Source organism: Ptychodera flava, chromosome 10 (assembly GCF_041260155.1).
Source record: "Ptychodera flava strain L36383 chromosome 10, AS_Pfla_20210202, whole genome shotgun sequence".
In the NCBI taxonomy this organism is placed as follows: domain Eukaryota; kingdom Metazoa; phylum Hemichordata; class Enteropneusta; family Ptychoderidae; genus Ptychodera; species Ptychodera flava.
Window position 1 is genome coordinate 4449743 of NC_091937.1, and position 25583 is coordinate 4475325.

The 25583-nt window shown below is 36.1% G+C and overlaps 1 protein-coding gene across 1 annotated transcript; it reads right to left on the reverse strand.

Annotated features, from left to right (window-relative positions):
• Window positions 1-1600: 1600 nt before the first annotated feature.
• Window positions 1601-21734, reverse strand: LOC139141798 (potassium channel subfamily K member 18-like). Its single transcript, XM_070711460.1, has 2 exons — window positions 21145-21734; window positions 1601-6039 (listed from the first exon to the last, which is right to left on the reverse strand). The coding sequence occupies exons 1-2, from the start codon at window positions 21551-21553 to the stop codon at window positions 5141-5143; spliced, it is 1308 nt and encodes a 435-aa protein (XP_070567561.1). The 5' UTR covers window positions 21554-21734; the 3' UTR covers window positions 1601-5140.
• Window positions 21735-25583: the final 3849 nt, after the last annotated feature.

A 25583-nucleotide genomic window follows, 5' to 3' on the forward strand; every position in this document is an offset into this window, starting at 1 on the left:
CGTGATCGCGGCCTCACAATATCTGCGTTCTCCCCAGCACGCTGAGCATGACGGACGTCAACAAATGAGCTCGGAAGGGAAACACGTTTGAACAAAAATTAGCAGTTTTATGTGGCTATAACATCACTAATCATGTTTGTTTTACGTAAAACAACATTTTGCAACAAATATGAGCTCCAACATGGAATTTTCCGAGGTAAAAAATGGTCAACAGTTACAAATAATGGCCCTTTAACGGTGTTTTTTCTATTCTCTTGTGGAAAAAATGACTCGTAACGGTCAACTAGATCTTACTGTGACGCACGCTGCCCTCGACGTACGCGTAATTTCGTGCAACTAAAAAACATCCACTATTCCCATGATTAATTACATTGCAGCAATGCTGGTGTAACCTGTCGTATTAGAAGCTCATGCAGTACACGTATATTTAATTTTCTGAGCATATTTATTTGTTAATCGTTATGTCATGATCTAATAGATGATTAATTTGACAGTTCGATTGAATGACCTACCTCTGATTACCGTGAAACGTGAATTAACTCAACAAGTTATAATTACATAATTATTGTATCATATCAAGAAACTTTAAAGCAGAATGCTTTGTATCGGTCTACGAACATCATCGATACTTAAGGGATTAAATTAAAAAGGAATAAAATCCGATTTAGACAATGCATGCAAGATTCACATAATACGGCCTTTGAATAAAAGACCAGATGCACGAATTCTAGCCTTGATTAAAAATAATCAACTGGTAGACAACTGACGGGTACACGTTTACACAGAATACATATATGTATGTAGCTATTAGCGTGTGCATACCAGCTTAAGTATGTGTACCTTCACTCCCGATTTAAGTCTCATTACATACCTCGTATATCGAACGTCGTGCTCTTCACAGAATTCAATGGAAACTTGTTAATGTCATAGCGGGTCGCATAGTTAGCACTTGACTGAAAGTGAACCGGAACTATTTTCAACTTGACATCTTCAGGATTTAAAATTGATAAAACTACATGTTTACATAAAAAATGCAGTTCTTACAAAATTATGCATAAGAAATTCGATACACCGCATAACAGTGATTCAAATATATCAATGCGCCGTTGGATGTTTACGTCTAACATGGAAATAAAACATGTCATTGTCATTTGCGTGTAAACCCAAAAACTTTGAGTGAAAACGATGTAAGAGAGGCATCTAATAAAAACATAGCACAAACAAGGGACAATATACCCTCGACTCGAAGCAGTAGACCATTCGAGAATGTACCCCTTACTTCGGGCAAATGGTCACTTACCCTTGGGCACACAGTCCTATTTTCGGGCTATAATATATATGGTTGTCCTAGTTTGTTGCCCTTGACCTTGGTGAGAAGAACAAATTAATAAATGAACATGAATGCCCCCTATGGTCCACATTACCCAGCCTCACCAGCTTATCGCGTCATCTGTAAAATGTATATCTACAACTCTCGCTCAGTATGTCTGATAGTGTTTTCTTTGTTTGTCTGTATGTTCGTCAGTGTGGTGCTGACCTGGTTTTTTCTCTTTTCCACTTAACAGTTAAGTCTCAGTGACTAAACAGTGAAACGGACAATGATGTATTATCTCAAACTTTTATTTCTAGTTGAAATATTCATGACGTATGAATCTACTGTGTATTGAAAATTCGTCAACTGTGATATGCTAATTGGACCAACAATGAGTAATGCGAATTACAACATGAGTATGAAATGTGAAATTAAGCTTAATCTTTCAGTTTTTTACAGAACATAAACCTGTCAGTCCCGTAGACAGCAGTGTATATTTTTTATTTATCTTGAGCGTAAAAAATTCAGATAAGTACGTGACATCATACTATTAGTGTAATTTATCTTTCTTCATGCATCAAGGGATTGATGATTCTTTAAAACACTGAGGCTCGGCTAGGATGTTCCGCTTTGCAAACAGCCATACAAGAATGGTGTCACATTCAAACTTTGCAAGGAGATTGTTTTAAATAGAACGCACCGCGGGGACAGACATTCAGACTCTCAAACTTTTACAATTCTCTTCTGATATACCACATGTGGGGGTTCATTTTAAAACTCTGGTGAAAGAAAACTTTTCCATGGCCTTGTTTTTCGAAATTCGAACATTTCTATTTTTCTCCATAGAGTTAACACAGGGATGTCGGCCATTTGAATTTCAAATATCGAGAATCGAAATCGCAAGTTATTTGTCTGTCTAGTACCAAAGTTTGCACGGTGACCCCATATTTTTATCCTTGCTTTGGTAAGAGAATGGTTGAAAGTTTCACTGAGGAAAGTTTGAGCAAAAGTTTAGGTCTTTCACTTTCGAGGTGCGTATTACCTTAAATAGAACCATCGTGACGTTGCTCGATGGTCTGCAGTGGTTGATTATAATTGTGTATACGCACAATACTTATGGTGATAATAAATCGGGTATTTCTTTGGTACACTAGGACTGTATACATCGCAAACGAATCGTTCTTCAGTCTCAACAACGTTCATTCACATTGAAAAAAATATTGTCTTTAAATTTCAATTTTAAAGATTACTGTCAAAATTTCTTTGCATTGCTTTTGTTGCCAGGGTTGTTCTGGATTGCTAGGCCATATCCACGAACATCTGTTATAGTAACACCCTTGCTCATATGGCCATACCAATATTTACCTATACGTATTAGGTTCGATCCCAACCTCGGCTATCACAAGTACGTTTACTCTAACAGGAAAATTCGTCTTGTTATTGGTAAGAAATACTGTTTATGCCTCACAGAATCTGACAAAATAGTAAAATAGCTTTACTTGCGTTTTTCTTTTAAAGATAACAGCTTCAAATTTAAAGGCAAGTATTTATTTGGTGCTTCCTAAATATTAAAATGCCCGATCAAAATCTAGATATCAATAACATAAAAAAGTAAAACTTTGCAAATATAGTCAAACCAGTATGGATCTGCTGGTTCACAAGAAACGTGGAAATTGAATGTACCGCAAATAATAACAGATTCATCCCTTGTGAAAATATCTCGCTTAATGAAATGATTCTTTTCAAATAATTAGATGCTATTTCTTCTCAATATATCAGAATAAGCATGCTATCTCAGTCAAAACATTGCCAATATGTATGGTTATAATCAACCATGTGCATCAAATCTTCTTGACGGACAATGTAGGAAAATTTGAGTAACAAAATCATGTTCCGAATAATTCGGCTGAAGCATTTTTATGGAAAGTGATAACATAAAATTGATTCTTTATTTTGATATTGAAAGGCAAGGTGAAGAAAATGATTAATTGGTTTGAATGAACCTTGTACATCATTTCTTCTAAGGCTCAGACGCTGAGCTTTAATGTTTGCACTTCCCGCGCCGTGGTTGATAAACTGTAAAAATCTTTAGAGTTACGTAAAATATCTTAGCAGCCTTTCTGCTATTTCATTAATGTAAATTGGATTTTGATTTAATTGTCTCCATTTTTCTACTAAGTGTATTACTCAGACAAAGCCAAACACTACAGATGGTAATATACGGATGAATTTGTGATTCAATGTGATATTCGTCAGAGTATCTAATTATTAGAGCCAATATCATTGAAACTAAAAAACCTACTGATCAGACGTAAATAACTTGAGTACAAAAATTGTTAAACCTTACGAGGTTTTTGGAGGGTGCCAATTGCATAATTGAGCTTCATTTGCATATTTTATGATTTTCATAGAGAGTTTCACTACTCATGAAGTTGTATTATGAATTTTTACAACTAAGGAAATCTATTTCAATACTAGTTCAACTGCTTTACATGTTCGCTATGAAATTATCTTTCAAATGTAGACATTGCCAGATTTCTCGAATAGGTCGGCATTTGCATATTTAGCTAATTAATATATCTACACAGTAATCGATTACAATGCAAGCTGAAATGTCATACAAGATTCGGATTGTAAATTGATAGTTTGGATAGGGTCTCAAGATTTGGTCAGTAGTTGCATGTGAATATCCTATTATTTACATATTTAATGAGTGTTGATGAAGACAAATTTAAAGAGAATAGTCATCGAATAGTAATACACATCAGGCCATCTTGAGAAGGAGAGGAGGCCCGGTAACATTTTGGTAAATATTTTCAAGTTCATTTATATTAACATATATTTTCAAGTTCATATATATTGATGTCTGATGAACTATTACCATCAGGTAAAGTACATGTTGCAATACCAGGCCGAATGTTATAATTTTGAAATGGTACAGTGTCTTTAAATGGAAGTATTGATATATACATGATGTAAGGTTCTGATATAGGCGTGTTGTTTTGGTTGAATGATTTACCAGCTAATTGCGTAGGATGTCTTCGATAAAAAATGGTACAATGTACACGTTTGTCTTCCCCTCTGTCCAAGCACGTTCAGTTTTCATCTGGTCCGAGCATTTCTCTCTTGTAGATACTTGCAAATCCACGGGAAACGTTAATCTTAACTTATCACAATAATATATCACATACTGACCGGATCACATTACAACAATGCGAACCTAAGAAACAATAACACGACTCCGAAAAGTATTGACCTCACGACTTTGATCTCTGGCTTCACTTTCCCATTTGATGATCGGTGTCATTCAAATTTCTTCACAGTTAAGTTTCCTGGATTTTTCTAAGTACATAAGCTGAAGAACGTTTGAACAAGATCGCCAATGATATATGCAAAGGCGATCCGTTGATAGCACCACTTTAACATCGGCTTTTATGAAACCATTGTTGTTGACAATAGCCCCACATCCCTCTGGCTAGGCGTCAGAATATAGTGTGGGCGTTAAATGTAGATTACCGTCGTGGACTTGTATACAACAAAGACATGTACTTGGCAAAACATATCTGTGGGTTGAAGCTCCTTCGATGTGTGGTCGATACATGTCTTAGTTGCCGAACAAGCGTGGCCGATCCCCACTATTATGCTACTCTTTACACATTCAAAGCCTGACGCCGTGATGCATCATCGCCATCACTCAGTGTGCCCATGGAGGTAGTGTCTACCTTGATTCGTAGGCCAAACTCTCATCAGGCCCTCGGTATCAGGCCCAACCAACCTATCATCGGTCGCACAAAGATGTGATAATCACGTATATTTAGCCTGCTATTGTCAAACTTGTGTTTCCTGTGACGTCACACACCCTCTCAGACATTTGTTGCACTGTTTTCTGGCTTTTGCTTTATCCTCATTGACGAACTTGCGAACTTTAGTCTTGACTTGGTCTCGTCCAAGATTCAAAGCTATAGACATAACAACAAGCCCCAATACAATGTAACACGACACGAAAGTCTCCCTGATGAGAATTTCATGTTGTGTTAATTTTCCAGGTTCGCCGGATGGTGTGATGTCACCAAACCCAACCGTCGTGAAGGTTATGACACTGAAATAAATAGCGTCGAGATAACTCCAAGTTGTTTCATAATACTTCATGATACCAGAACCTGCCGCAATATACAACAACAATACCACAATAATGAATGTTACCGGTGCATTTTCATATTCAGCGTTGTTACTTTGCTGTAGTTGATCATCGGTTAATGTAGCAACTACAGCGTTGAAATCATCTGACATGGCAACTGATGCCCAGCTACGGACAACTTCTCTCCTCCAGTCAACGAGAGCCTCGTTATTTGACGCATGTTGATGATTTTCTGTACGTATATCGTCATATTCGATGTCAGAATCATCATCAGATACGCCAGTACTATCATCTGTCTGAACTCGCACCGACTTGTACACCCTCATTGCCTTCAGCCCTTTGTCTTGTAACATGTTGCCATGACTACTATGTCTTGAAACAGGTGATGCACCATCGGATCGATTGCCAGTCAGGAATCGTCTGCAGCATCTATACCGGGTCTGGATGTTTTTGTAACTGTATTTCAGAGGAATTGCGATGAGTTTTCCCACTTTTGCAAGAAACACAACGAACAGTGGAATTCCAACAAGAGCGTAGAATATGCAGGCTACTCGGCCAGGTGTTGTAATGGGTGCCAGTGAACCGTATCCTGGAAAAAAAAGAAACAAAGAAATACCTTTACCAATATGTTCCATAGTGTTTGTTTGTGTTATCTAGCATCGATATTATCCTAGTCACGGGAGGAAAAGACAACTCAGTTGCAGAGTTGTTGGTAATCGTCCAGAATGATTTCATCAAAATCCGGGATAACGCTGAAGATTGTTCAATAAAATTTGGCACAGTAATTTTACAAAGATATGCCATGTCATTGATTAAAATAATGTGGAAACTTCTTGCCCAAAGAAAAATAATTTTGACCTCGATAAGTCGTAATAAAGCTGCGTTCAGATTCATGTCAGAAAATGGAGAAATTCCTGGAAAATATTTCTCCCGTCTGCGCCAAGCTGTCTACTTTTACAATTCCGTAGGTAGTCAGTGTATGCATCACTGTTCCTGTCTCTGCATATTCGTTCACTTACAAACTATTAGTCTTTGGGGACATGTAGTAGTCGTTCAAATGCGAGTGATAAGATTGCATTACGTGATAGTCAGCATGCGCCTGACATGCAGAAGCGGTTCTCAAACACAGATGTGATACAGTTGTGTGATATTGGAAAATTCCCCAGGGAAAGAAATTTATGGCACGGTAGTCAGTCCAGACACCGTGTATTTTTACTAACGTGTGTCGAACCAGTTGAAGTCTCCATACTCTGAAAGACTCATTCTATTGGCGAGAGAGCAATAGAATGGGATCAGTGATCACATTCTTTTAATAATTGATTGTAACCTATAAACTATGGCATCTATTTGTGATACTATATATTTACAGAGAACTTACGGGGAATGACGTGTATGAATGCAAATATTTGGTATATGAAGTATGGTGGACTGATATAGAAAACACCCTTTATGTGATGTTTTAACGGCATTTTCACTGGTATGTGTAGAAGACTTGATGGTCTTAAGACAGAGAGTGTCAGCATGTAAAACTGACCGGTATACGAATTTTGCCATTAGTCTGTCATGTGTCAACTATGTATGTATATTTTTGTGATGTAAATTATGATTCATGTACAGACAAAGCGATCAATAATTACATAAATGAATTTTAAATCATCTGCAATTATTTCAATAATATTTTACAATATCACACTTAATACTTGTGAGTCCCACGTGTCTTCATGGAGATTTTAAAAGGCAAAAACTACAAATTATTCTATTGTTTAGCAAAGTAATATCCACAATACTGTATCAAATACTGTATTAAAAGTCGCTGAGATGCAAATATTAGAATTGTCGGTGTCGACAACATTTCCTTTTAATAAATAATTTCTCGTGAACCTATTTCTGCTGGATAAATTATGTAAAACGTACTAGCGAATTCATCAGGTACATCGGTGTCAATTGTGAGCATCCCATTGTTTGGGTATTTTAAAATATATCATCATAATTGTTACATTGTGACCATACGTCAAAATAAACACCTTTTCTGAATTTCAAGACGACAAAAGTCGATGTTGGTAGCAAGACTGTTGAGCAGTGAAATACAAAGGTAATTTCAGTGCAAGACAGGAATATAATCATAATTACGAATAATGTTTCTGTATATATATTTCATCGTCACACATGGTAGCTTTAGACATCAATATCCAATAACGCGAGATACTGTAGTTAAGGAATGTATCGCAATGGCTCACCTGCCTTCATTCATCTGAATCAGTATGCCGACACAACGTTTAACTATTCATATCAATATCGATTTGTTTTTGAAGCTATTTTATTTCTTCTCTTTGTACATTAGTATATTGTTGAACGCTCAACTGAGGAATATTTAGATATCATACGACCTTCATCGCAATTGTCGGTCGCTGACAAACTCTCCAATTTTTGGTGTTATTTTTAGTGTCAAGAATACTTAAATAATCACCTTCTTTGAAATTACCTATGATATGACCACAAATAATGTTGACGGATGATATGATAACCTGTCTACCAAACTCATCGAGGTGTTTTCTATTAGGTAAATTGCACCATCCTTTCCTTATCCATTTTGGCTCTAAGCGGATCTGTTGACATGCAGTGCCAACGTTGGACACTCTTCAAGATTGTTTATACTTATCAATGTAACCGATAGGTTACAGTTTAAAGTTGACAGGAATAACGACCGAAGAGTGAAGAGTGCAACGCTATCCTTTCAGCATCCATATTGTGTTACCTTAGCCTTTCTAATGAACTACAGTATCATGCCAGGACGGTATAATCAATTTCCATGCTGTGTCCACCTGCCTGTTCAACCTCCAACAGACACACACAAATGGGTGTACAGCTCACGATAGACAGACACCTCCCCCCCCAAAAAAAACAAACAACCCCCCAAAAAAAGCAAACTGAAAGAAGTGAAGTATCGCATTTTTGGAAATTTTGTACGCTTTTCTCTATATTAGTGCGCTTTCGGATGTTTAAATTCAGAGTATGTCCGAAATGAGGATTTAGATATCTATTTGTGTGACCACATTTTGAAGGTAATTTTCCATCATTTACGTATTATCTGTGGAAAACCCTTTCATGTCCCCCTAGCAAATCATGTCGAAATACTCAGCGCGATACAGATTGGCCGTGTGATGTAAAATTATAATTTTTCCTGCATTTTTGTCCGGACTGAACTTTATTTCTAATTTACAACATTTCAGAACATACTATTGTATTCTAAAACACTGAAGAGAGTTGAAAGAGTAAATTAGTTTGTTGTATAGAATAAATAAAATCACCATCATTGGTTAACAGCTATTGTCCCTTTAATTTAAATTTTTGTTTGAGATATTTGCCCAACAAGAGGGACCGATTTGATCATAAATTTATTGTTTACCTGACAAGTATACTTGTTACTCCCACTGGAACAGTCGGTAACGCATTCGTTCTTGTTCACTTTGTAAAGCCTAAAGTTAATTTATATTTAGTTCGCTCATACAAATTGGGTTCCATTGAGCGTGGGAGCAATTAAGTCACAGGAAAATTTGAATTATTAAACTGATTGTGAAAACGTCTTTGTTCACAGGTGAACAGCTGTGTAACGAAACGACAGCATTACAATTCAACAAAACTGGAAGTACGAGAAGTCTTCCAAGGACGCATTTAATGTTTTAAATGCAGAATAAAAAGAAAGCAGCAATGTAGTTGGTAAGTTGTACCCAGGGTACCATTACGATAATATATTATGCGTCTGTATCCTTTGCTTTTTAAAGCTATGGACAGTCTGAATGACGTATTACAGCAAAAATAGACGTTTCCACTTCTGCAACCGTATTCCCAATGACGTTTTCGAACAATCGCTTAAATTCCACAAAACAAGCCGGCGCTTATGACCACATATAATGCATACTTACTTATAGAAGACCTTTTACTCGAATACTGAAACATCCGGTTTTGTCTTCGGTCCAGGAAGTATGACTATATAGAATTCATAAAGACCTACCTACTCTCTCCCAGAGCTTAAAGACAAGTCGCCTGAAATACCTTTATGTGCCTTGTATTGGCTGTTAGCCTTCTGCACATCGTTGTTGCTATCTTTCACAACTATTAAGAGTGCAAACGCCTTAACATGATCAACGCTAATCCTATGTACGTGCATCCTCACTTATTTATTACAACAGGTTGTAAATATTACATTCCAGATAACCGCTGAGTAATTCTTTCATAATTTCCAAACAAACCCATTCACAAACGCATAAGGCTATTGATGATGTCGCTAACAATGGAATGTTCAATGAATTAGTATACCCGTCGTCGTCTTGCGTGAGAGATATGATGAAAGTAACTTAACATTTTTGTGCGGCGATGCAGGAGTTCTCTGCCTGCGTGAATTTGCAATTTATCGATGTCCGTACGAAATCCCTAGTGTTCAAGACTGGGATTTTAGCCGTGCGTGCTAATCGAAAGATAACTTTACAATGAATCATTGACTTCCCGTCTGGAGTCTTTACAAGAGTACGTCTTTGCTTGTAACGAGGAATACAGAGAGATCGTTTTTTTATTGTTATCTAGTGCCTGGTGTGTCGTTTTGCATTTATTAGCTGATTTTACAGTGAAATTTCTGAGGGACTCGTTGGCCTCACCACTCCCCGTCACTGTCTTAGGGAGATCACTGTGTTATATTAAGCCCCCAAAATTAAGTGTGTTTCTGTTCATCATCCTCATTACTTTGAGACCTACGCGATATTATCCTTGTTTCTTCACAAGCATCTTCGAAAGTCCTCGCTATAGTGCTCCCGGCAGAAAGCTATCATACAAATTACATAATTCGTGATATCATACTGAAATCAAGAGACTTGCTGTGTGAAACTGTCCCTCAGTGACCGTGTAAAGGACAGAGAAAGTCTTTTGCAGCCAGTGAAAAATTTCTGTCATACGAAAGAAGTTAGCAAACAAGGAAAGTTGCAATATGGCATGCATCACTTTTGCAACTTGTTAAGGACCAGAAATATTATCCATTTTTGTCTGACAAAGTCCTTTCGTCCCTTATGGTCCTTGAGGAGTGCATTATTCCTTAAATATTGAATTATAAACTGTGAGAAAAAATATAATTATCACTTTTATATATGTACTGGCATTAAAATCGAGACGGGGAAGGTCATGAATTTAGGGGAAGGGCACTAAGTTTGGGGGAGAGCCGCTTATTTTTCCGTTTTTAAATCGCGCCATTCCAGCCCCAGTTAGTGTCTGTCTTGGCCCTATGCTACCCGTACTCATGAAGCATGCCCGTGAAGCCATCTCGACATGACAAACATGTCTCTATAAAACTTTCGAAAATGTCCTTTATTAATTCAATCTGTAAAATTATTTGGTAATAGTATATTTTAATACGACAATTTGAAATTATTTTTGTAGTTGATAATTGGCCGCCACAAAACACGGTCCGCTCTTCAAGCATGCGCCGCATAATTTTTTGCAAGGAAGCTAGCGACAATTGCCGTTCGAGTTCCAGTCGAGATTGGCTATAAGCGAATGCATTTCGCGACAGTTGCATTGAGGTCCGCGAGAGTTGGATTGAGGTTGCCTGAAAGCGAATGTATTTCACTCAGAATGTTAGGTGCTAATTTGGCCCTGATTACGCGCCATAAATCCTTTCCGTTGTAAGAAATTTCTATCCTTCAATACGTCATTATGAAAGGCCACGTACAAGGGACATTTTGTAAGGAAAATTAAATAATATCTCGTGCGCACGAGAAAGGAAGTATCTCGCGCTCGACTATCTCGTGCGCACGGGATACTTTCTATCTAACTGTACCTTCTGCCATGATTGACATGGTATAAGAATTTCAGTCCTCCCATTTTACCAGCGATGTCCGAGAAATTTGCCGATATCAGATTTTTAAATGAAATTATACTTTCGACTTATTAGGCGCATCATTGTTTTCGATGTAATGTATTGAAAACTTTATTATCATATCGGAAAGTATCTTTGCAAGTTTATTGTATGCAACGATGATCAATAGAGAAAGTCGATGTTAGTCGCTGATGTTCGGTGACACATGATAACAATAACAGGAGCTCATGATCTGGGTATACGTCCCTTCCATTTTCAGTCTACACTCAATGTGCATGCAGAGTAGCTCCTGCATTGAATTCACAGACACAGGGTACCATGTGTTGTATTTTCTTTTTCGGGAAGGTATAGGTTTAAAAAGTTCACTGTTTATATAAAATGGATCCATAAATAGAGCTATAAACCAAGCAAAGTCGAGTTTTCGGACACTATATTTATACTTAAAAACTATCTACTGTTGATTGACCAATCAGAGTGCTCAATTCAGGGTGTTTTATCTACTCGTAAAGGCTTGGTAACCAAATTCCAGAAACGAATGACAGCGCCGTAGTAAAGTACTGTCCAATCAAAAGTGAACATGTCACATTCTGTAGACATCTGGTACGTTTTAATATTCAAATTTGGTAACACACCGGAAACCAGCTGCAGCACAAAATCTGCTGTGGTACAAACATAAACTAATGTGCCCTAGGGCATTTATAGGATGTTCCATTACATTGGAAGGCTATTTCACAAATAAAAGTTTTAATTCATATCCTAAACATGTTACATTGACAAAGGGGACGTGTGACGTAAACACATTGAAAAGGAAAATATATGAGTTAGGGTCGATAGTTTTTAAGTCGGAGAAAACCCTCGTACTCGGGCTCTTCTGGTATATAAAGTCCAACCCTACGATAAAATGTCTCGGCCTGCGGCCTCGATATTTTATCGTTGGTTGGACTTTATGTACCAGAAGAGCCCTCGTACTCGGGCTTTATCCTATGCTTATCGTTGGTTTTGCAGATTCGTTGATATTATTGCAAATTCATGTGTCCAGTCATTCAATCGTACACCTGAACAATGTAAAAAGTTTCCAAAATTACTCCAGGTGTGTTAGACGTTCTTCCAATATTTAAAGACTTTCTTCATGAGATCCTAAACATATCTTTTCGTTACTAATTCACGTTTTCCTAGTAAATGCCATCTTCAGCTCTTTAAAATAGGTAACCTCTTTAGTCATTAAACTACGGGGTATTTTTATCGTTTTCAGTGCATAATAGTGGTCGTGGAGCAAAGAATAATTTGCATACATTTCCATGTCTACTTACGTCCAAAACATGCGGTTATCTTGTTGAGAATTTTTGCGTACGATTTACTTTTAACACCACGCAATGTATTTTATTGTCATGCGGTTTGGAATGTCAACCTCTATAGATGGACATTATTGTAAAAATTAATTCATTACCTTAATTGTATAGGAAAGGAACCAAACAATATATGCAAGAGTCAACAATTAGTTTTTACACGCAACCATTAAAGACTGGCGCGAAAATAGAAATTTATAGTAATAGTGGGTGACTTTATTGTTTGCATTAATAAATCCAAGACTTTTATGAAATGCAAACGATATAGTATGTTTTAAAATTTGATACGGTATTATGTGCCTTGCAATTGGTATTCTGATTTCATCATGTTTCTCTCTTTAATCACAAGCTGTTTGATTGTAAGTAAGACGAAATAAACACTTCTACATTCAATAGACATTGCCACAGCATATAGCAGACTCCGAAATGTAACAGCGATATGCTAGTATGTTAGACTAATACACCAGTAGTAAGTGAGACTATTACATTACACTGTGGCGATTTGCCAGTAAATTAGACTAATACATTATACCTTGGCGATATGCTAGTAAGTGAGACTTATACATTATACTGTGTGATATGCTAGTAAGGGAGACTAATACATTATACAGTGTTGATATGCTAGTAAGTGAGACTAATACATTATACCGTGGTGATATGCTAGTAAGTGAGACTAATACATTATACCCAGGTGATATACTGGTAAGTGAGACTAATACATTATACTGTGGCGATATGCTAGTAAGTGAGACTAATACATTATACTGTGGTTATATGCTAGTAAGTGAGACTAATACATTATACCGTGGTGATATGCTGGTAAGTGAGACTAATACATTATACCTTGGCGATATGCTAGTAAGTGAGACTTATTGTCGTTTTTCTTCAGGTACACCAACACATGAGTGAGAATTTACGTGTATTGCTTTCATTACAATTGTACGTGTTATAGGTAGCTAAGTAGACATGATCTGCGGTAAGAAGTGTTGGTCTGTGTTTTTTGTCTTATTGTCCGCGATGTCCCTCATAGAAATGCAATGATTTTATTCAGTTTATTTTGTTTCATGACAAATATCATCCTAAACAGAAGGATAGGAAACATAGACGTGCCCTTTCAGAATGAATATCTAAAACTAATTAACAAATCTATAACTGATTTTCAAACTTGTGTGAAGACACTGCTGTCCAAACACACAGTAATATATTTGTCGAAGTATTGGTAAGACCTGGTGATATTTGACTCAAAATGAAAAATATGTTTTACTCTCAATAACTCCCCAGAGTGCATTACATTAGAATCGATGACATTCTTTATATTTTGAACACGCGCATCGCCTCTCCAAAATGATTTTACTGAGTACCTATAATGAATCAGTGTTGTATTTCTGAACGTAAGACGCGTTCTGGGTTCCAATGTGTTTCCCTGATCATTGTTGATATTTTCATGTTGTATGTTTAAATGTTATATTTTTGTGCAGTTTGTATAAATTTGTTAGTTGCATAGGCATGCACAGGATATAATATCTATATGAATAGTATTTTGTTTGTAACTATATTGTCACTTTATGAGAAATAACCGATGTATTTGCATAGTTTGTTTTCCAGACTCATAGTTTCCGTGTTCACTATTCGACATTCAATTGAAATTCGATGGGCATTCCGTTTGCTATATCTTGGACTGATACCCGAGCAAAGGATTATAAGAATAAATTGTGACGTCAGATTTGTCCGACATCGTTCTCATTTTTACTCTCTTTTCCCTCCTTCCCCCTTTCCAGACTTCCCTCGAGTCATCAATGCTACACTCTATCTCTCTACACAACGATACTTTCAACAACATTGAACAGATGCAAAGAGGATGGTGTCAAGCTGTGGATCTCATGGCAAATTAAATTTCTAAAAACTATGACTCCATGACTCCACTAATATCTATATCAATTCTGGCATTGTGGGTAATAAAATTAATGTCGATCATTGTGTGACAGAAGGTCGATTACAAAGTATTCTGACTGTATTTGATCATTTCTCAACAACTGTTAGCGAATACTATTTACATACAATTATTCGCATGATAAGGTCATTGCTCTGAATGAAACATGATTTCAAATATGGAAACATACAAACGATACAAATTTTCACAAAATAATTAATAAATTCTGATCCTTTTATGTACAATTATATACAAAGTACAGTGACAGACGGGTCTTTTTAATTGGATTTCCTCGCATAAACCTCCTAAATACCGTTGACTAGTGGTGGCAAAATTGCATAGAGTTGTGTCATAATGTTGTCTCCAGGCCTCTCTAACAAGACTTGCATATTAAGTAACACAGCTTATTACTATCGAAAATAAATACGTGTACACTGTAGCAGACCATTTTTATCGCTTTCATTTTTGTGGTGAATTGTTGCCGGTAGCTTCAAAATTTCATAATCTTCTTACTGTCCAACTGTCTCTTCTTATTAAGCCAATTTAACACCCTGAGTTTTTATGTTATTGTGATATATTTTGAATGGCGTGCTTCAGACTATTGATAGCACAGCGACGCCGTAAATGTTAGGCCAATCGATCGTCTCGAGAATTAAATGAGCAGCGGAGAGACAGATGTGATGGCGATCAGGAATTATGCATTAAGGTGACCACATCAGTGATAAGTCATAGAGTATAGAAATGCCAGGTGTTTGAAATTAACGATCAAACGCTCCCATAAGATTCTCTGTAACATTACATTTTACTTTAATTGAACTTAGTTAATATGAGGGAGTAATATCTGTCACTGGAGACAAAACTGGCCAATGTGGTTTGTCAGATCTATGTTTAGCCACATTCAATTTGTCAATTCAAAATGCGTATGAAAAGGTTCATGTTTACAACTCATTAACGATGGGGTTGTTACTCCATGCTGGCGAAGATTTTCATTGATATTCTCAGAATGATAATATTTCTCTTCGGTCACAACCGATTCCCATGGTGCAATGTGAACTTGACAAAACACATAGGTTATCTTTTCACCTGAAGTTTTGCCCTCACAATATCTCTATATCAAATATCAGATATCGTTTATCAAACACATTTTCAGAGCATTAGTTAATCTGATTTCCACCTGATTAAGAGTTGTTTTAAAAACGTTGAACATCGCATTTTCAGAAAATGGATATTCTGTCATCTTGCAGATAACATTGCACCCATTAGTCTTTACTTATTGTCTCTTGAAATTAAATGAATAATATCTGCAACTTTGGCAATATTTTCATATTCTTTTATGTAAACAAGTACGGTCCCTTCTTCTTCGTCTCCAGAAGTACTGGTACATAACGCACAGCAGTCGCCTTGCCAGCACAATGCATTGTCTATAAAATAGACAACGTTATTGTTGACGAATGAATATCAGCCCGGACTAATATCCATGTGTAAACAATAATATATGACGTCACACACAGGGTCTATTGGCATTTCGATGTGACTTTCGGGTAAAACTAGAAACTAAACACTTGTCACTTTATGAACAAAATAAAATATAATACTACAAGTTACAGCTTATAGAGATTTTGTGACGTTTCATGTTGCGTCTGTTTCATGAGCCGTTCAAACACAAAAGCTGATTAAAATTTCATCTGGTAGACGTAATCGCAAATTCAAGTTAGGTTGACAGGGTCAGTAAATAACTTTTGGTGATTTTTTTATTATTTGTAATGTCAAATTACAGTTTCATGCTCTACATCTCAAAGGATGTTGAAATACACAGTATTCAGAACTAAAACCTACACTTCATCAACAGCAAGCGAATTCTAGTCCGGACTACAATTTCAATGTCAACAATAATAGTGCACTGTTCACGTATACACACTGTATTGACAAGCTAAATAATGGGTGTTTCAACATAGTTTGGGGAGTAGAACAAGAACTCGCTTTTGCCATTCAAAAAAAAAATTGTGAAAAAATCGTCAAAAGTTATTTGTTTTGAATAGTAAATAGTATTGAGTGTACAGTGTTTGCTACTGAATCAATGCATAAATCAAATACATTAAGTTGTCGAATCTGACTAAAGCATCACAGGGAAGTGATATATGATGTTGTCTTTATCATCATTATTGATGTACAACATCACTGGAATTTTTATCAGCTTTAAATGACTTATGTATTTTATTGACAACACGTCTCTTGTGACATGAAATCATCGATAGTGATCGAAATAGCGAAAATAATTGGTTCTCATTGACAATCTCGAGAAGTAGTGAGGCCTTGTGTTCTTGGACATTTAGTGTATCTAAATCGTATGAGGAAAAGGATTGCTATAGCGATATCGTACAGAAGCGAACATTTTAATGCAGAATTGATGGTTAGTCTTGCAGAGTTGATGGTTAGTCTTGCAGAGTTGATGGTTAGTCTTATGTCCTACTTTTCAAGACATTTCATATGAAACTAAACGTGAAAAGCGACCATAAATTTTTCATAAACACTGAAACACGACTTTAAAGCTCTCAGGTATTCCAAGCGTTATCGTTTTGTCTGGTTGTACCTGAAGAAACTTCTAAATTCATAAATTTTTATCTATTTTGTTCACGTGACCTGACGATATGTTTGATGGTCCTTGCCCGATATAAAGTCGATTAGCTAAACTGAGCAGCGCATGCGTTAATCGTTGGGCTGTTTCATTGAGAGAAACGGTCGTAATCTCAAGCAAAATACAAATACCTCATATCTTCAAATATTGGTTGTGAACTTCAGGTAGCATGAGTATTATCGACAATCACCGAGTGTGGTTTTGAGTAGTCATCAAGTTATTCCCTTGACACGAATAAAATAGGTGTTACATAGCAAGGCAAATTTTGCCTCAGTCTTCTTGGCGATTACTGGTTCTAAAACCGTGATCATGGAATATATGTATATTTCTATCTATCGTGTATCTATCTATCAATCCCGCATCAGAAACAAAGATTTCGTATCTGTGTAGTTGCAAATATCAAGATCGTTTTCGAGTAAATGAGACATTTGCGGATTCTGATTTATTCATTGCCCAAGAGTGTCTATTGGTCTTGTCATCTCCCTTCCCATGCTGTGTGCAATAATACTTGTTTTATTTTAATTTAAATGTGGCGGGTTCGAGGCTGTGTGTGGGATCATCGTGGAACGAGGCTACCCTTGGGTGTACTATTGTTAGCTTTGACCTTCGAGCGTTCCCAACACTGTGTGTCTGTCTCTTATTACTATTACTTTGTTATTATTGTTGTTTATTACTAGAGAAGACAACATTTAATAATAAAACATATGTATGATGTAATACAATATCATATATCCTAACAATATCTGTCGATATTATCAGTCTGCAGACCGACAAAGAGCTTTCTCGACCTACTGCTTGATCTTCTACCTGTGAAACAATACTGGAATATGAAGTTTTTGTCCCAAAGAATATCAAGATATCGCGTTTTCTCGTTATTTTTTCAACGCTTTCCTGTGAAGGCGCCAACTATTTTTCCAACACCATGCAAATATGGCATGTGTAGAAACGTACACTTTGTCCCTTTTCATGAAGCTCTCAAAATACTAGTTATACGTCCTATTTAACATCTGTTCTATAAAACACGATAAAAATGCGTGTTTACTTAGAATTTACCATAAATCTATATCGCTTACTTTCTTTATAACAATGGATATCTAATGGATATCTAATTAGATCGTTTTACAGATTTGTCGCCGTAACCACCATACACTTTCATAGAGAGCAAGAATCAACATGCTATATCTGTAATTCAGGTTGCTCTATGCTATTATCTACAAACACTCACCATCACGTGTTTACTTTGGCATTTGATGAAGTTGCAATGCCTTTACAATTTTGCTGCAAATACAAAAATTCTATCATCCCCCACCCGTCATCTCCAAATTCAATTGCTGGTCATCTAACTCCAGTTTACATTTCGCAATCACCCAAGACATCTAATCGGCTATTCGTTACAATGGCGGAATATTTCTTACTTCTTATGCCGTGTATATTGATACAGTGTGTGAGTTCACAACACTCGCAATTTGCAGCTTACCACTTGGTCAATGGGTCGCTTGATAAATACAAAGAACACTGGTAAGATTAAATATGTACACGAGGACTTGTAAATTTAACGATATCAAGTGAAGAAGGTGTCTGATATTGCCATTGTTGTAAAGCATTGGACAGGTTGGCGAGGGTTCATGCCAGGGATACACTTTATATGTAAGGATCAAATGTGACGTCAGTCCGTTAAAAGTATATATTCAATGTCTAATGAGAGTTCAGAATTCTCCCGCAGTGTAAGTTGACCCTCATTTTGATTCGGTCGAGCGACGATATGACGTTTGGTGTGGTGTTATGTGAACTTATGATACTGCTTTTGATATGGCATCATCTGAGTTTATGCTATGGCGTTTGATCTAGTATTATATGGTCTCATGCTATGGTGTTTGAATTGGTATTGTCTGAGCTTATGATATGTCATTTGATCTGGCATTATTTGAGCTTATGAAATATGCAACAATAGAAACTATTATACTAGCCCTTGTAAATATTTTGTGCATATCGACCGATGATGAATTGTGTTGCATCTGTACTTCAATTTGTTTGTATTCTCTTCATATTCAAACACACAACTTGACAAAATCAATCCTCTTTCTACCAGGCTCCATAGACAAACCATAGAAAAAAATACAACTTGGGAGAAAGTGGATTAATATGTACGACATACAAATTTATTCTGAGACATTGTGTCCGCGACAGTTGTATCAGAAAATCCCTCTATATGCAGTGTCCATTTTAAACCATTGTAATTATGTCTATAGCATTTTCAACACATTTCTTCTTCTTACCATGACGACAACGACGACGACGACGACGACGATGATGATGATTACAGCTTCGCCGTTGTCATTGTCGTCGTTACCGTCAATGATTATTACCATCATAAATTTCATTGTTGTTGGTGTTGCATGTTGTTTGGCTTGAATGTGTTGTTTTGTACTTTCCAAAGGATGCCCATTATCGCTTTCATATCAAAACAAATCCATTATTCTGATAGGTTAACATCTTAATTAGATCAATGAAAAGTAAATGCCGACTCAGGCGAAGCTATATCTAATACAAGTAATTTCAAGAGATGTCGACATGAGTGCTGGTAATGTCAGCGACAAAGCCCCCGAAACAACACAAACATCATTAATTATTAAAGTAATCAAATGAAAATAATAATCCGAACATTAATATGTGATCGCAACAAAATTCATAACAAGAGCAAGGTACTTTGTGTTTACAAGAGCTAAAATGGTATGCATGTAAATATCATTTCCATAGCAACTAATGTGGGACTGTAAACGGCAAATTTTAGCCAAATACGTTTAACGTTTCGACAGCCACAAAATAAGCGTCACAAAGCACTGTGTTTATAACATTTACACCGGCTGTTCTCATGGCAACCATGTTCAAGTTAAAACGGCATTTATCCTCAAGTCCGTTACACATTAGTTTAGAGTTACGCCGAGAAGAAATCTACTGAGGTGCCAAAACAGATTTCTGTGTAATACAATATTTATGTACAGTAGTATAGTATTTCCAGGGCAACTACTTCTGAGCTGAAAATGTTACTTACCCAATAATGATGGTTGACAACTACGATAATAACAAAGTTAATTTCATGATGTCGAGAAAAAGAAAACAGCTTTCATTTACTTCTTGCATTTCCATGGCAACGGAAAGGTGAACTAGAAGGACCTCTGCGGTATGTTTGATATAAAATTGGCGAAATAGAACAAATCTACCGGTAAATTTTAACCTTTCCTTGGTGACACTGACACAAAAATAGCTGCTTCCAAAAAACCTATGAAAGCGGAATGACTGTCATTAAAACAGAGATGAAAGGTGTTTTGGAAGAAATAGCAAAACCCTTCTTGTGAAGAGAAAGCTATAGTAAAATGATTCCCAATTTCGATGAAATTGAAAATAAGGAACCCATCATTTGATGTGTTTGCTACAAGCACACACAAATACCACCTAGAATACAAAATTGCTCTTAGGGAGAAAAGAAAACTAGAGTCACACTATTTTAATTGGATTAAAATACTAACAGAATTTCTGACAATTGAGAACAGTACAGTTACATCTTTATGACAAGCACTGTATCGTTTTGGTACCGATACCAATAAAACATCCTGAAAACCAAACAAACGATCCAAATTGACATCAATATACTGCGTGCAATTTGACTTCTTTTATTATAGCTCTAGAAATTCCCTACAGTAATTTCCTAATTCTCTCCATACTTTATCCATTCCGGTAAATCTTACGTCAGTCCTCGCTGGAGTAACAGGCCAACACCTAAACAAGCTTTTCAACGGTATCATGTGATAAAAGCACCGAAATTATGCAACGGTACAGTAGAAAACCAAAAACAATAATATATCATTTGTCTGTGCAATTAAATATTCTAATGATACTTAACTGAGTTAATAAATATTTACCTATTGTACTGATGACTGTCAAACAAAAGAAGCAGGCAGATGCATAACTCCATCGATGCCGTTTTTCATGTAGCACCTCCTTTTTTACCCATTCAAATGTCTGTGTGGTCAAATTCTCTAATTTATCTCGTGAACGAACCATCCAATCTTCTTCGCTGAGTTGAGTGCTAGAGTTCCAGAGATCCTCGATGACAACATCAAGAATTTTTGTAATGTTTGGGAGTTCTGCCTCTGCAGGCTCTTGTTGTTCACCTTCCAAATGTTTGAACATCATTCCACCTAGCATAACATAAGCCACGGCGGCGATAAATAGAATTGTTGTGTTACGGATGCTGCGTCTGAACACATTGAAACGGCATGCCACTTCGCGTACTTTGGCGACATGTTTTTCCGCTGTGCCTGCCGACATGGTGACGGACGACCAACGTAGGACGATGTTCTCAATGGGGCTTGGTATCCTTAACTAAATAATCTCCCATGACCAACCAAATTCTTCCTGTGTCTGGTGACAGTAGCCGATCTGAGATAACACGATCTCTTAACGTCAATGACAGGCAACGTTGCAGGTGCGACGCTATAATGAAATGTTTGAATATGCAAATATATACAACACGTGATTAATTGGACAGCGGTTTGAAAAATTCATCACAAGTTTCATCCTATCGTCTTTTAATGTAGTTGCTCTTCATCTCAGAAGAAATTCATATATTTGTATATCACTCGTAATGTTTGAGATAATATCAGTTTCAAAGACCTGATGAATATTTAAAAAAACACTCTTAAAGTAGAATTCTTCTCAGTGACAGCTTTTCTGATTCTCAAATTTTACAATTATTTTTCTGCTTTACACCTTGTGTTAGCTCATTTTGAAGCTCTTGAAGGAAATTCATCTTCCTCTTATTTTTGCAATTGGAAATTTATTTCACCATGGAGTTAACACAAGGATGGTAGCCATTTTGGTAAATCTAAACTAATGTGTACCAAATTTACATGATGACCCTGATTTTTATTCTTGGCTGTTGAAGAGAATGGAATAACGCTTCCATTGAGGAAAATTTGACCAAAACTTCAAGTTTTTCACTTTCACGGCGATTAATACCTTAACTATAAATTGTTGGTATTATTTGGTTTGCATGTAAGAGTAATTACAGAGTACCTTGAAATCTACGACATTCATATAAATATGAAGGATGCAATATTCTAACGTCACGATATCAAACTGTTGAATAATTACACACAAGGCTACACGCATCCTCCTTTTAAATATAGATTTCACACATTCTTTATATATCATGTTACCAGAGTACGGGTATATTTGTCCTACACCCGACCAAGTGCCCTACATTCAACTTGCATTCATAGATAAAATACAGGTCAAATTTCCCGAATTATTCACATTTTAGCCTACATTTGTTAAATTAAGGGATCTATATTGCCCTCTCATAGAAAATATTCATCATTTTTGAATACAGCTGTACGTGACTAACATGACAATTTTTTTTCAATTTTATCATTAATAGCTGTAACGTGTGGGAAACAACTATTATCCCTTGGGTAATGTCATTTCTGTCAATTTAATTTGCTCAGACATATATAGTTTGTCAATCTTATTGGAATATTTGTTTTTTCAAATGTGCCTTAATGGCACTATTTGTGTATATTTCATCAACAGGTGCTTGTTTCGCACTGAAATTTTGAAACATTGCTTATTTTACTCGCTTCTCAGCCGGGAACTTTTAACCTATAGTTTGGCCACGGTCCGCCCGTCGTTTGGCAGGAGATATAAGAAGTGTAACGAAAAACGAGAAAACACCAAGTCTTTTGCATTTCTTCAAAACCCCCCTACCTTTTGTTGACTACGAACATTTTATTACCATACTCAAACAACATTCATCCATATTCGAAATTTTGTGTAAAAATATATTTTGCAAGTGTCATGGAACACACAAACATTTTCATGACAGACTGCTTTTCCTCTGTTATACATGCGCGCCAGGAAATAAATGTGAAGGAATACTTCAATGTAATGATTTTCTCTGCCAGGGTAGAGGCAAATTATGTTATGTACATTCGCGTCAGAGGCGAAGAGCTGGACTTCAACACAGTTATAGCAGGCATTGAGAGAGTTAGGAATTCCTACAACGCTGTCAAATATATGCACTTTTGCTCTCAATAACCTTGTTTTGTTAGTGCATGTTCAATTTGTTTTTCGATGTCATTTCAGTGAAGATGACTTATTGATTGATTTCATCGTATTCCAAGGCATGTTTGTTTAAATGTTATCCGTATTTTGCGTTGTTAATTGGCAAGATCCCGACCTTTACAGAAACAAGCCAATATGTCAGCTCTGTCATTCACAACTCACGAGGTTACACAATGACCTACTGGCTTCATTCTTGCGAATCCTAATTATCATGCTATGATGTACACATAATTGCGGGTCAGTTCGCAACTTTATTTCCCTTCATCCCTAAGTCTGTTGTTTCTTAACACTGCAGTTTCCTGCCCTGTAAAAAGTTCATAGGCGCAACTCTGATATCACAATTCATATTTGCGTAGTTTAATTTGCATTTCACTCGACCTCACATGCGCTGTGAATGATTGCTTTCAGTTTTATAGTCTGACCTTCTAATAACTAATAATAACATTTCCCATTTGACAATAGAGATTAAACCATGCGTAACGCTGAATACTCGTCATTTCAACTGTAACAAAGATATTGCACGCAGAAAGAATCCCATCTCTAATGAAACAATTGCAGAAAACTTCATGAATAATACAACGTGTCCTAAATACCAACAGGGCTGTGAACTCTAACCGATGAATAGGAAGCCTGTACGCACCGACCTACCGTGTTGCCTCATACGCAACCTTAGGGGGTGTTCAGTTATTACGGCCGGGGGCGGGCCGGCAAAATCCAGGGGGGGGGGTTCACCTTAAATTTGAAAACTGTTTAGGGGGGGGGGTCATTATTTTTCAAACAGCTCAGAGGGGGGGGGGGGTCACTTAATTTTCATAAGTATCCGTCCCATCAAAAAGCAGTTTCAGTGTTCAGAAATATTCTGGGAGATAAAAATGATTCTCTGCATGATTTCATTCTCTGAAATCATTTAACTGTAAATCTGAACAAAAATATAATTATCTGTCACATGTACATCTTGACTTGGCAGCTCTGGAGTTTGTCTTATTGTAGATCGAGCGATTACTAACATATTAGAGATATAGCAAGTTTTGTCAGGGAAAATATTTAACAGTTACCCATAGAATACTTGCACCATGAAAAGTGACATTATACTTTTAGGTGAAATTCCAATATCATAATTGTTGTCAACATCTAAGCTTTCAAATACCCTATTTGAATCAAGTATATTTGAATCAATTATCAAACACCCATAAAAAGCATAAATTAATTTAGTTTAGCATTGTAAAAAAATTATTCATAGTTTTCTGTTAGACTCCAGTGTATAGTGAATAATCATTTGGGTGAAATTCCAAAATCAATTTCTTGCACAGATTTCAACCTTTAACTATCCTAGTCTAACTAAGTACTTTAAAATGAATTATCTAAAGTCTATCAATACACAGATTTGGATAGTTTTGTATTGGGAAAAAATTATTCATAGTTTCCACATAGACTACCATGTATAGTGAATCAACATTTTGGTGAAATTCTAAAATCTTATTTCTTGCACACATATGCATTTTCTAACCACCCTAGTCTAATCAAGTACATTAATATTGATAATTGAGAGTACATAAATACACAGATGTAACTATTTTTGTATTGGAAAAAATATTCATAGTTTCCTCATTAACTCCAATGAACAGTGAAGCTACATTTCGGTGAAATTCCAAAATCCAATTTTTGGCGAACACATCCATTTGTAACCACCCTAGTCTAATCAATTACATTAATATTAATAATCAAGAGTACATAAATACACAAATTTTCCTATATTTGTATTGGAAAAAAATATTCATGGTTTCCATGTATAGTGGATGAACATTTTCAGTGAAATTCCAAAATCAGATTTCTTGTACACATAATATGCACCTTTAACCATCATATTCTAATCAAGTAAAATTATGTTAATTATTCAACGTCTGAATAAGCACAACTATAGCAAGTTTTTCATTGGAAAAAAAATTATTCACAACTTTATCAAAGACTCCCATATATACTGGATGAACATTTTTGGTGAAAGTCTAAAGTCAAATTTTTTGTCCACATACCAGTTGTAACAACCCTATTCCGATTAGGTACATTTATATCAATTATCAAATATCTATAAATGCATAGACATAGTTTTGTATTGAAAAAGTATTACATTGTTTTCTCATAGACACCCATGTATAGTGAATCAACATTATCAACAGCTGATTATCAACTAAATCTAAATATCAAAATTTGTACACACATGCTTGCACAAAATATTGCG

Bases quoted from the DNA above. Each gene is read 5' to 3' on its own strand.
- LOC139141798 (XM_070711460.1), bottom strand. From the start codon at position 21,553: ATGTCGGCAGGCACAGCGGAAAAACATGTCGCCAAAGTACGCGAAGTG. The intron at 6,040-21,144 runs GTAAATATTTAT...TTTTTTTTCCAG, and splicing joins GACAGTCATCAGTACAATAG to GATACGGTTCACTGGCACCC.